The 12,065-nt window shown below is 40.8% G+C and overlaps 1 protein-coding gene across 7 annotated transcripts in view; it reads left to right on the top strand.

Moving 5' to 3' along the window:
* sun1b (Sad1 and UNC84 domain containing 1b) overlaps positions 1 to 12,065 on the top strand; it is a 36,121-nt gene that overhangs the window by 20,880 nt on the left and 3,176 nt on the right. For 5 of the 7 annotated variants that reach the window (XM_044330237.1, XM_044330236.1, XM_044330239.1 and 2 more), the window contains 17 exons: positions 2,751 to 2,942; positions 3,089 to 3,342; positions 4,073 to 4,330; positions 4,510 to 4,644; positions 5,128 to 5,256; positions 6,109 to 6,192; positions 7,082 to 7,189; positions 7,325 to 7,444; positions 7,591 to 7,684; positions 8,143 to 8,201; positions 8,653 to 8,855; positions 9,068 to 9,340; positions 9,978 to 10,070; positions 10,598 to 10,689; positions 10,816 to 10,960; positions 11,092 to 11,406; positions 11,541 to 11,625. In XM_044330237.1, the coding sequence (XP_044186172.1) occupies positions 2,751 to 2,942; positions 3,089 to 3,342; positions 4,073 to 4,330; positions 4,510 to 4,644; positions 5,128 to 5,256; positions 6,109 to 6,192; positions 7,082 to 7,189; positions 7,325 to 7,444; positions 7,591 to 7,684; positions 8,143 to 8,201; positions 8,653 to 8,855; positions 9,068 to 9,340; positions 9,978 to 10,070; positions 10,598 to 10,689; positions 10,816 to 10,960; positions 11,092 to 11,406; positions 11,541 to 11,625 (2,639 nt within the window). The remainder of the gene's footprint in view (positions 1 to 2,750; positions 2,943 to 3,088; positions 3,343 to 4,072; positions 4,331 to 4,509; positions 4,645 to 5,127; positions 5,257 to 6,108; positions 6,193 to 7,081; positions 7,190 to 7,324; positions 7,445 to 7,590; positions 7,685 to 8,142; positions 8,202 to 8,652; positions 8,856 to 9,067; positions 9,341 to 9,977; positions 10,071 to 10,597; positions 10,690 to 10,815; positions 10,961 to 11,091; positions 11,407 to 11,540; positions 11,626 to 12,065) is intronic. The other 2 variants (XM_044330238.1, XM_044330241.1) reach the window with 2 other exon arrangements.

Raw genomic sequence — 12,065 nt, 5'->3', positions numbered from 1 at the left:
TTTAAATTTGGTATTTTTATCTTTCAGTAAAGTAGCATTTGGAAGTAGCATGAGTTGCAAATGTTACTTTCTCCTGCAGGTAATACCAATGTCAGTGCTGCTTTCATAACATACCACAGCCAATTTAGCAAGCTTGGTGGTGACAGCCATATATCATACGTTACTGCTGTGTGTGTGCATTCTTTCTGGGAGATTTTTGTTTTTTCAGAGACTGGATGTTGGCTCGTGAGTAGGTCACTGAGAAATCACAGGACAGGGGACAGGACAGGACAAGTTTTGCAGTTTTGTTTGGATGTGTGGTTTTAAATCAACGTAGCCATATCTCTGACTTTTGTATTCATTTTCTGACACACATCGGTTCATCTCTACAGTCCTAGGACAGAAAGACTTCAAGAGAGGGTTGTATTAAACAGTAAAACTTATTATAGTCTAGTAGTTTTAAAACTAGCTAAATAATATTTTTTTTAGTGAAGACACATATCCAATGTAACTGCGCATGTAAACAAGGGTTCTGGTCCTAAACGACTGGTACATGTACTCACAGTCACACTCTCAGGCAAATTCTTAGCAGCAGAAGCTAGCTCTGGTCAGTTTCAGACCAACAAGATATACTGCAGAGGGAAGGGTGCTGCTCTGGTCATGTGTTCAATGGAGAGTCAGTTGGAGCAGAAGGCAGGATGCAGAGCGAGGTTGAAAGCACATAATTGGCTCTTGGTGGGAGTGTGTAATCCTCAGGGTTTAGAGCCAGAGCGAGGCCCAGAGAGCAACATGCAGGGTACACATGCATGCATGCTTGTATATATTGCTGCTAATGCTCAGTCTGCAGTTTGTACAGACCACTGTGTGCAAGGGCCACTGACAGGGACTGTGTGCTTGTGCCTTAAAGCAAACAGCTCTTGTTTACTCAGGGAAGGTTCTTCCTTTTCATACGTCTCGCAGGAAGTTTATTCCCTGTCCTCCAGTGACAGATAAAGTTCTGTGCCCCTCCTCTTCATTTGCGCTCGCCTGCACGTCTGTGGAGTTATTCTGCCTGACCTAGTTGAGTCACACGCTGTAGTGTGCACAATGTGTACACAGCCTGCAAAGAAAGTTCAACATGGTCAGGTCATTTCGGCTCAGCTTGTCATATCATAACTGACTGTACAAAATCACTGTTGAATGAGTAAACTGCTAGTGGTCACTGGTGGCTGTGTTATTTTTTAGCATTCTTGTCTGTATGCACCAGCAAAGAGGGATTAAATAAGCAGTTTCGAATCATCTGTCGGAAACCCCTCGGTTATTTTTTTTTGTTTGTTTGTTTGTTTTTGTGTCAGTCAGTGTGCATTACAGTAACAGGATAAAACACATAGACGCTTACAAAACTTCACAGAGATAATATTTGCAAGTATTTAATTTGTTTATTTACTTGTTTACACTTAAGATTTATTTATTTTATGTTCAAATAGAAATACAGTAGCATTATATTGAAGATTAGAGGTTCTTATTTCAAAGTTGTTAATGCTTTGAATTTATTTTAAATTTTCAGGCCTACTGTTTTTATGTATCATCTAAAAATAATTCCAGTATTAAATAATTTAATTTGTTAATTTATTCTTGTTTAGATTTATTCGTTTTTATGTTTAAAGAGAAATACAGAACTAGGCCTATACTTTAAGAAAGGATGTCGGTTATGCAGTGAATTTATTTTAAACTGTTTCATTTGTTTATTTATTTACATGTTTTTAATGTTTAAAGTTAAATTTTAAAAAAGAGGCTATAAGAACTTACTTTAAACAGGAATACACATGTGCAGCCTGTCTCATTATTCAGACAAATCCATAAGGTACAGTATATGACAGCAATTCAGATCTTGCAGCATATGCATCTGTCTTTGATTTATTTGTTTTTTTTTAAATGCTCGAAAATATGTTCCCATGCCTCTGTTGTTTTTAACTATGTTAATGTGGTCAGAATCATTACTGAAACTCATGCCAATGGATTTTCTGATTGCCAGATAGTCTATATGGAAAAAAGGAAGGAAGGAATAGTTGAATCTTCATGTTGAACAGCCAAATCTGATTTGACTGACAAAATTCTGAGTCAGGTACAGCCTTAGTTTTTATAATGGTTCTAGTGGATTTCACAACTGCTGCCCTGTTGCCATTAGTCATGGCTGAATGTTGGCCTTGGCTCTGCCTGCCTATAGTACTCTGCCAGGTGGGTGTGGCCCAGTGAGTCACAGTTGCACAGCGCATGGCAAAGTCAAAATTTACAACATTCATGGGGTGTTTCCACTTAACTGCTGGCTTAATATTGCAGTGAGTGGGGTTGATTGTGTTTTTCAGCCTACTTGCATACTTTGTCAAGTTTATTTGTGTAGCTTTTCCAATTCAACTTTCAAACACACACTGAGCCTATTCTTTTGTCTTGTTTTCTCTCTCCCTTGTGAGTGAGTCACTTCCTGTCAGGCCCATCGCCAGTTGCAGGGAACAACAGCATCACAGCTAATGTGTTCTATCCAAATGGACTGTCTGTCCCCGTGTTTTGTTTTGTTTTTGTTGGAAAAGACGAAAGCCTCTCTGAAAGTTGACATGTTGAAGATGACGCACACACACACGCATCAGGGAAAAGTGCAGGATGTTGTTGTACAGTTTTGATTTGAGGTTGAAGGTCACTCGAGGCCTGTTCTATTGAACAATGTTATATGTCTTCAAATTGATTTCTCTGCAGCAGACGTAAGAAAGTTCCACTCTCCCTTCATTCTCCCTCAGCTCCAGCTACTCGACAGCAGCGTTAGACTTTGAAAAGGAGCACCAGATTGCTCCTGTGTACGAGTCGCCCAGGATGTCACGGCGGAGCCTGCGTCTGCAGACCAGTGCTGGTCACTATGGCAACGACAGCCTGGCTGATTACTCCCAGAACCACAGCAACAGCAGCTACACTAGCACCAGGAGAGAAACACGGTGAGACTAGCAATGGATACACACATGTCAGCTTAACAGAGAGAATCAGTAAATGTTTGATGCTGTGAATATTTCTGGTGTTGTCTCATCTCTAGACACACAACAAAAGTAACTCCTCTTGATGTTTTCTGTCTCTGCTCTCCCAGGACGGTGCGGAGCAGGAAGCAGCAGTCCAGTTCTGGCTCTCTGTCTTTATCCCTGAGCCAAGCCGCCACACCGAGGAAAGCCCTCTCCTTCTCTGCTGTTAGTACCCCGATTAATAACAGCAGCAGCATTCAGCAAAGCCACACTGCATCTGAGGCCTCACTGCTCACACCCATCCTGGACCAGTCCAGCCTTAGACAACGTACCATCACCACAACCACCACCACTACCACTACTTCTGTGGATGGACATTGGGGTCAGTTGTTGAAAATGTAGATTCCATCACAAATTACATATTGTGCTTTTACAAAATTTAGAAGTTATACAAGCATCTTTTAATTTAATTCCACCATGCAGGATATACAGTTGATTGACATTATTATAGTCTTCATTTATACGTTAGTTTAAAGTTTTATTTTGTTGGTTTGGTATACCTGGTCTTAAATTCTTGTTATCAACTGGTTCTTCATTGCTAGCAGTTACTGGCAAGAAGGTAATTACTCAAGAGCCTAGTATATCATGAAACAAAACTGTTGACCTGCATGGGGAAATTAGCACTGCAAAGGCAAAAAGTAATACTCAGCAAGGTAAAAGATATGTAATATTAATATTTTCAACATGTCAAGTAGTCAAGTGTGAAAAAGAAATGCATTACTAACATTTCTGCTCATTTGTTTCATAATAAATTATCACGATAAATTAATTTTAATAATACGGAACATTAAAACAGTTTAAAGTCAGATTGTTTTGCTGCGCAGACATAGATCTAAAATAAAAGATGGGCTCTTTGGGTGCATCTGTTGGATATTTACTGTTGCTCTGTACAACTCAAACAGTGTATACCTTTCAAGCAATGCAATGGCATACTTGCTTTTCAAAAACATGATGTCAATGCATTAATACTTTATGAATTTAACCATTTCCTTGTGTGTGGTTTTTTTTTTAAGTTAATGACAATTATCTGTGTATATGCTGTTCTCCCTCAGGGAAGAGCACTGACCACAGTTCATCAAGTATCAATGGTGACGTCAGTGCCAGTGCATCAAAGTCCCACGCCACGCTCGCCAACGGTTACATCTGTAAAGACTGCTCTGTACACTCTCATAGGACAGAGTCCCTTACCACACACTCATCATCATCATCGAATTCTCAGGCTGCAGAAGCTTCCACCGATGCCCACGCCTTCTCGTCGTCACCTTCCACCAGCATATACTCCAGGGACAGGAGTCGGAGGAACAAGACAGGTGAGAAACTCTGGAGTTGGAGTGAAATGTCATATTTGAACTGCAGACCGCTTTTCCTCCCCACATTTGTACGTCTAAATGTTGAAATTATTGGAGCTGGAAGGTGAAAGGCGAGTATCTCCATGTCTTTATTAAATCGTGATTATGAGAATATAATTAGTAGTGGTGTTTCTCTCCAGGTGTCCTGAAGTCAATGTTATATACGTGTATACGCTACAGCAAACGAGCCCTGGCCCCCATAGTGTCCTTAGTCACTCTGCTCTTCAACAATGTGCTCTGGCTGGGTTCAAGGGCCAAGAGCCCACCGAGAAAAGGTATACAACAAGAGATCATCCATTACCCATCATTCTGTTTTCTCTCTCTCTCTTGTCTTCTGGGGTGAAAGTTTATCTGAGTTGCTCAGCTCAGAGTGAGATTCTCACTGATCTCGAGGAAAAACTGACTTTAAGCGTGATAACAGATTTTAGATTCTTTTATTGCAGCACTTTTGAAATCTCCACTCTTGTTGCTTTCTGCCTGGCTGCCAGGCTTCTCTTCATCACTCTTAATGTTTCTGGCTGAGTCATGGTCTACTTCTATTTTATATGTAACCTTATTACATCTCCTCTCACTAGGCTGTGCATACATACATACTGTCCTTTTCATTTCAGGGTATCTACAGGGCATTCTCCTATCATCTTCTTCACCTGCTCTTCATCCCATCACTTATTTTTATTTGTACTTTTTTTATGTCTTAATCAGTGACTCAAGTGTGCGTTTTGACTAACACTGAGTGTTTGGGGTGGGTGTGTCACCAGGTGTCCTTGTGTCGTTTTCGGACTCAGTGAGACAAGCGGTGTCCTCCGGTTTGTCCCAACTGTGGCTGTTTAAGCAGACCACTCTCCACAGAATGATGGGCTACAGGGCAAATGGCTATGAAGGACAAGGTACCCCCCCCTCCCCGATACCGAAAAGGTCGAGGGTCACAGCTCCTGACCTCATTGACCTCTTCTACTGCTCTTCTAACAATAAACTTTCTCTTCACCGTTTCTTTCCTTACTAAGCGCTTACTTTCTTGTTTAAGGAGAAAGAAGCCTCATATTAAGATAAATATGTAAAATTGTCTGTTTGGGATTGACTTTGAAGAATCTCTTCATCATCTCTGTGTCTGTCTCAGTTCATCCAGCCTTCACTTTCACGCTGTTCCTTTTTATTTCTAAAGGAGGAAGTATACTAGAAACGAAATTAAAACTGTACCCACCCTAAAACACTATTGCCTGATTTCGGACAAAACCATCACATGATAATTTGCATTTTTAATGGGAGTCTTTTAGTTCACATGAGGTTGTGAGAGGATATGTGCACTTAAATGACCACTCAAGCAGAACTGATAAGACACTCCTACCTCATCAGCAACTCCTGCAATTTTTTAAGCTCCTCGGATGTGGTGTGCAGTCAGTAAAATGCAGGCTGCACAGAACTTGACAGCAATTTGTACAAGGATAGTTTTATTTCTGGTATACTGCTGACATAAATTTGTTCTTTTCACAGCTGCAGAAGAGTTTAATCAACTCTTATTCTTACTCTGAAGGATGGGTGTCACTACATTTCTCTTTTCTTGTTTCACTTTTTCATGCAGCTCTATTCTCGTTTTCCTCATGAAGACAGAGCTCCTCTGCCATCACATTTGTGACGTGCATTTACTGTTCTTCTTCATCATCCATCATTCATTTCTCCCTGGTTTTCTCACTGCAACATGTTTTTCGTTAAGTAAATAATGTGTCGTATGTATGTTGCAGCTCACTCAAGTTTCTGTGGAAGCATGAATGTGAAGGATCTGGTGACTGAAGACGCATCACATCTTAATCTCAATGGTTCCCTGTGTAAGCAGACACACAAACCCCACACACACACACACACACACACATGCTCTCTCTTTCTCTCTATGCTTTTCTCGTCGTAGCCGTGATTGGCAGAGTTAATAATATGCGTGACCTGTGTTAGGATCAGCGAGCAGAGGCTGTGTGAACTGCTTTAACTAGTCAGCAGCCTGTTGACCGCCGTGACCAGCAGATGCTTCTCTTTTCACTCAAGTTTGTCCCATAAGCTCACTTTAACACTAAGACTTCGCATTAGTGCTGATCATCACTAGACATGAAAGAACAGTCAGCTAGTTTTTATTTTGCATTACAGCAGATAACAGAAGTGGAAAAAGTTCTTGAAATTAGCTGTAGGCTTATACTGTGGAAAATAAATATAAAAAACATGAAATGACGGAAAATAACAGACACACAAAATAAACAGACAGTGATAAAATGTTTTAATTGTTAGAAAAGAAGTAAGCCTAATACTGTTTGTTTTTTTTTATAGTGAAGTCAAGTTGTCCTTTCTCTCAGCAAAGCCAGTGCCACATTTGAAAACAAGGGCTTGTAATTAAACCGTTATAGTGAAGTAGAAGAACAATCAGGAGATTTGGTTGTTTCATGATGCGTTGAGAGTTTGATAAGGTGTTATCACACATTTAGCTTTGCATGTTGTCATCACCCATATTGCAGACTGTGCAATATGAATACAAGTGGCCCTTGTATTTTCTTTTTACTATATACATATAATTTGTTGTTGCGGATTCATTTTATACTATTTTAAACTTCCTTTGCATTGATTATTTGCAGAATTATTACTTTGATTTTTATGCTTGCAATCCATCGTAATGTGTTCATTCACACACCCTTTGTGTTTTCTGTTTGCCTGCCGTCATTTCGGTTGACACAGGTGATGACTGTAAAGGGAAGCAGTACTCTGAGACACACACCGTCCTCACACAGTCCTCCAGGCCTCGGCGCCTGGTGGGGGCGCTGTGGAGCCTTCTAGCTTACACAGGTTAACCTGCACTTCTCTTATGTTGAGATGACGTTTAGCTCTGTATACTCTGTTTAGCTCTCTATACCCCATTTTTTTTTTGTTGGTATAGGCAATTTGTGCTGTAATTAATCACTTTTTTCTTTGGCCTTCCAGGTTACTGCCTCCTCCAGCCAGGGTACTGTGTGGTGAGAGCAGGCAAAGCAGTGGGATCAGGGGTTGGGACAGCAGCACAGAGGCTGCTCTCGCTGCTCTGGATGCTCCTGGCAGCTCCAGGTTGGTGGCACTTTTTCTCTCATCAACTTAGAAAAATGTTTCTTTTTTGCGCAAAATGGTCTGATCATGTTCTCATTCTTGGTCTTTATGTATATTTTTTGTTTGTTTGGTTGTTTTTTTTTTTTACATTTCTTCAATCTGCCCAGTGAAGGCAGGCAGAGGTCTTCTGTGGTTTCTTGCAAAAGGATGGTACCAGCTGGTGTCTCTTATGTCTCTCCTCAATGTCTTCTTTCTGACACGGTAAGAGCCATAATTCACAGGATTAGACAGTTTGAACAGCTTAATTGTTTTCAAAATATTCAAAATGCATAATCAGTTAGAGTGAATGACTTTTCAACAAAAAAATTGAGTTAGCTGTTTAAGAAAAGACAGCTTGTAGTTTTAGAGAAATGTCTTAAACATGTAAATAAGAATAAAACGATCATTATAAATATACAAATGTACCACATAAATGTTCATGTATTCATGTTTCCAGTAAAGCTACATTTTCAGGGACAGTAATAATGATTTAAATTTTTACCCAATACCATAAATACTTCATTTTGATTCATATTTTAACACATCTTGTGGTGACATTTATGTGCTGTCGATTTTCCTTTGAACTTAGACAGTTTTGATTCATTAAGGTTTTTTTGAATGAACATCATGTACTCCTGTCAGTTGTTTATTTATCTGACCTGTGTGTGACTCTGTTTCAGATGCCTTCCCAAACTCTGGAAGCTCCTGCTGCTTCTTTTGCCCTTTTTGCTCCTCTTAGGTGAGTTTATAAGAGTGTGTGCTTCAACCTTCCTTTATCACAGGTGAAACCCATTTAGTGGGCACAGAGAGAGAAAAATCAGTCTATAGTCAGGCAGTAGATGTCCTAACCAGCACGCATCCCTTGAGTATTCTGCATACCCAGTATCAGATTCAGGTCAGCCGTTCTGGGCTTCTAGTGGGCAACTCCACTATGTGGCTCAGGCCTGCTCTCATATACCTACACAACAGCGAAACACAAACACATTTATTTATTTTGTTTACATTTACCCACAATTCAGCCTGACATATTTGGTATATTTAAAAAAAAAAAAACTTTTGATCTTGAATTAATTTAAAATCCATTTCTAAAATGTTAGAGTAAAGTTTGTCTACACAACATGAGTTTGTAATGAGTGATGTACCAGCAGGTGAATGCACTTTAACCCCCATTTTCTATCATCTATATGCAGCTTTATGGTTGTGGGGTCCGTCCACTGCTACCCTGCTTGCCTACCTCCCAGCTATAAACCTAACGGAGTGGCGTTCTGCATCTCCCTTCACCCTCTTCTCTAACTCGGGGCCAGTCTCTGCTCCCGGTCCCGCCTCTGTCCCCGTCCCTCCAACAGAGACTCCACTGGAGCAGACACCAGCTACCCCGATCTCACAGGCACCGGTAAGATACAGAGATGAAGCAGTTATTGGAAAGCACTGACTCATTGTGAGCCTGTGTTTATACATGACCTCATTACATCAAGTATCTTGCAGTTTTCAACTTTTTAATGACCACAGTGCTCACAAATACAGTTTAGTTTAAAGACATATATAATGCTATATAATTTCCACTGTCCTCTTCCTCTCTACTCACTCCTTCATTCCTCTCTGTAGATCCTCCCCCCAGTGGTGGTCTCTAGTGTGGACTTAGAGCGTCTTGAACGTGTGGAGCGCCAACTAGCCCTGCTGTGGGAGCGAGTCCAGCAGGGTGACGACAAGCAGAAGCAGCATCACACTGACATTTTGGGTCTCTACAGCACCCTGAGGGAGCAGCTCCACACTCAGACCGACAGGGAGAGTCTGGGACTGTGGGTTTCCTCACTGCTGGAGGAGAGGCTTAGCGTGCTGCGAGGAGAGCTGGACCAGGAGAACACACACAGAGCACAGGTGAGAGAGATCATGTGGGAGCCAAGTTACATGTTTGTATGTTTAGTTTGGTAAATAAGTGCAGTCTGTATTTTGTTAAACAGTTTATGTAAATTGGGATACATAAGTGATTGTTATGTATAAGTCATTGAATAAGTTAATTAATAGTAATTTGTTAAAGTTCAGCTAATAAATATTTGATTTAATTCATGTTGATTTAAGCATGATATTTTGTAAAAGGCAACATTATTTAAGCTCTCTGTTAAAACAGTGAAGTAGGTTACTGTCGCTTTAAGAGATATAGGTCCTTTGTGTTTACTAGGGTGAACCTGCGGTTTGGAAAGTTGAGGGTCAAGTAAGGACCGAGCAACACTGTTTTCTTACCGTAGTACAGTTTGCTGATTAGGAGAACTTAGCTTTGAATACTCCTGTAAGAAGATATTACAAACTGTGGAATAAATACTTGTTTTATCCTTTTTTACATCGGAGTCCTGCGTGGTAGTTTTTCCTCCTCAAGCTAACCTACACGGGTTAGGCCCTCATGGAGCTTCAACCAGCTACAGATCATGTTGTTCCTGAAAGTTTAAGTGTTGAGTTATAAGAGTGACATTTTGCTTAAAAAGTTTACGTGTATCTTGCTTTTTTCTGCTCTGTGCAGAGTGAAGAGCAGCAGAAACTGCACCAAGAGAGTCAGACAGCACGGCTGGCTGATTTGGAATTGCTGCTCAACACTCTGGCTGCCAAGACTGAGGTACATCAGACAAACTGCACATTTTTGTTATTTATGTTATTTCTACAGGCTAAGCACACATTGATAACAGTGGCACTTTTGCAGCAATGTTTATCTAATTTATAATTATTGTCCTTGGACCCAGTGTTGAATTGGCTAATAAACATAAAGCGTTAAAACTTGTAAAATTTACTATCAAAAGGAAAACTAAGATAAAATATAAAAACAAGCAAAATATTATAATCCATGAAAAAGCACAGACTGAGGATGCGAACATTAACAGGAAGACACAACATGCAGTTATACAAAGCATGGAGTCTAATTATTAAATAACAAACTATCATAATAGCATGAAATGATGAGACATGTAACACAACCATAAAGACAATGATGTTAAAAATATTAAATATCCAGACAAGCTCAGACAGGTGAGTCATCATTGACAGTTATCATTGACCTGGTATATCTGTTATCTAGGAGATTTCACAATTCTAAGAGTGAAATTTTCTTTGTCTGTATTTAGTAATGGTTACCCATGTGTGTTGTAGGAGGTGCAACAGAAGCAGCAGCTGTATGAGCACGAGAAAGAGAAACGGGAGAAAGAAGTTGTCATTTCAGCAGCAGACACAGCTCCTGTCAGGTACCAAAACCCCATGCTGACTGATTTTTCCACATTTTTTGTTTCTCTTCTATGTGTTATGCAAATTTTGTAAGAAACTTTGTCAAGATTATGGCAGCTGATATGTGGATTCTGTCTTTCTCTCAGTGTGGGTGTGAAGCAGGAGGACCATGATGCTCTGCTGGCAGAGGTGCAGAGACTTGAGTTGGAACTGGGCAAAATCAGGCAAGACCTGCAGGGTGTTGCAGGATGCAAGGGCAAGTGTGAGCAGCTGGGCTCTCTGCAGGAGACAGTAAGTAACACAAATATTGACTTAATCTGACTTTTCTGTGATGCTGTTTCATAAAATATAATAGATTTTCCTGATATTCAGTGTCCATTGAATGTCTTTATTCAATATATTTCTGTTTATCCCCTTTCCAGATATCAGCTCAGGTGTCCTCCCAGGTACGTAAGGAGTTGCAGGCTCTGTTCTTCGGCAGCAGCGAGTCAGCTGAGGAGCGCGGAGAGGTGCCTGAGTCTCTGATCTACTGGCTGTCCCAGCGCTACGTGAGCACGCCTGACCTGCAAGCCTTACTGGCCTCACTGGAGCTGAGTATCCTGAGAAACGTGTCCCAGCAGCTGGAGCTTAACCGAGCCCAGACCTTGGGAGAAGCAGAGTCCCAAGCCAAGACCATCATCCAGACAGTAACTGGGACTGTCCAGCACACTGCCTCTACTGAAGGACTGACAGAAGAGGTAATCAACATTCTGTCGACATTATCATCACTGTGGATTTCCATCTTAATCACAAATCTAAGATGAGTTCTTTAAAAGTGTTGTTTTGAGGCTCTTATTTAATCTTTAACTCTGTGTTGTGGTCTGTATCCCAGCAAGTGAAGCTGATTGTCCAGAACGCGCTGAAGCTCTACTCCCAGGATCGAACGGGTCTGGTGGACTATGCCCTGGAGTCTGGAGGTAAGACATCAATGCCTGTCCATCCTGGGCCTTAATGCAAGCCAGTAGTTAACCCTTTAATGAATGGTAGAGATTAGCGAGCTAGCTGTTCCATATCTCAGTACTTTGCTTTAATGTGCAGAACAGTATGTCTCTTATATAACGAGCATGCAGGCATTAGCCAGGCCAAAGGACAACAGAGTATTAACAGCAGATGCTCAGGCTCCATTGTCAAGTCTGTTACTGAGCAGTTTGCTGACCTACATGGGTGATACACTTCACAGTAGGTGTGAGCATCAAAGCGTCCTGGTAACTTAGTGGTTAAGACACATAACCTTATAATTGTAATGTCACTGGTTTTATTCTGGCCAGGGACCTTTGCTGCTCTTCTGTCTGCCCCCAAAAAATCTTAAAAAAAAAAACAGTAGGCTTGGGCTTTGTAACTGTTATAAAAGGCACAA

The sequence above is a fragment of the Thunnus albacares genome, chromosome 17 (genome assembly GCF_914725855.1).
Source record: "Thunnus albacares chromosome 17, fThuAlb1.1, whole genome shotgun sequence".
NCBI lineage: Eukaryota > Metazoa > Chordata > Actinopteri > Scombriformes > Scombridae > Thunnus > Thunnus albacares.
This window is presented reverse-complemented; position numbering and strand designations above follow the sequence as displayed.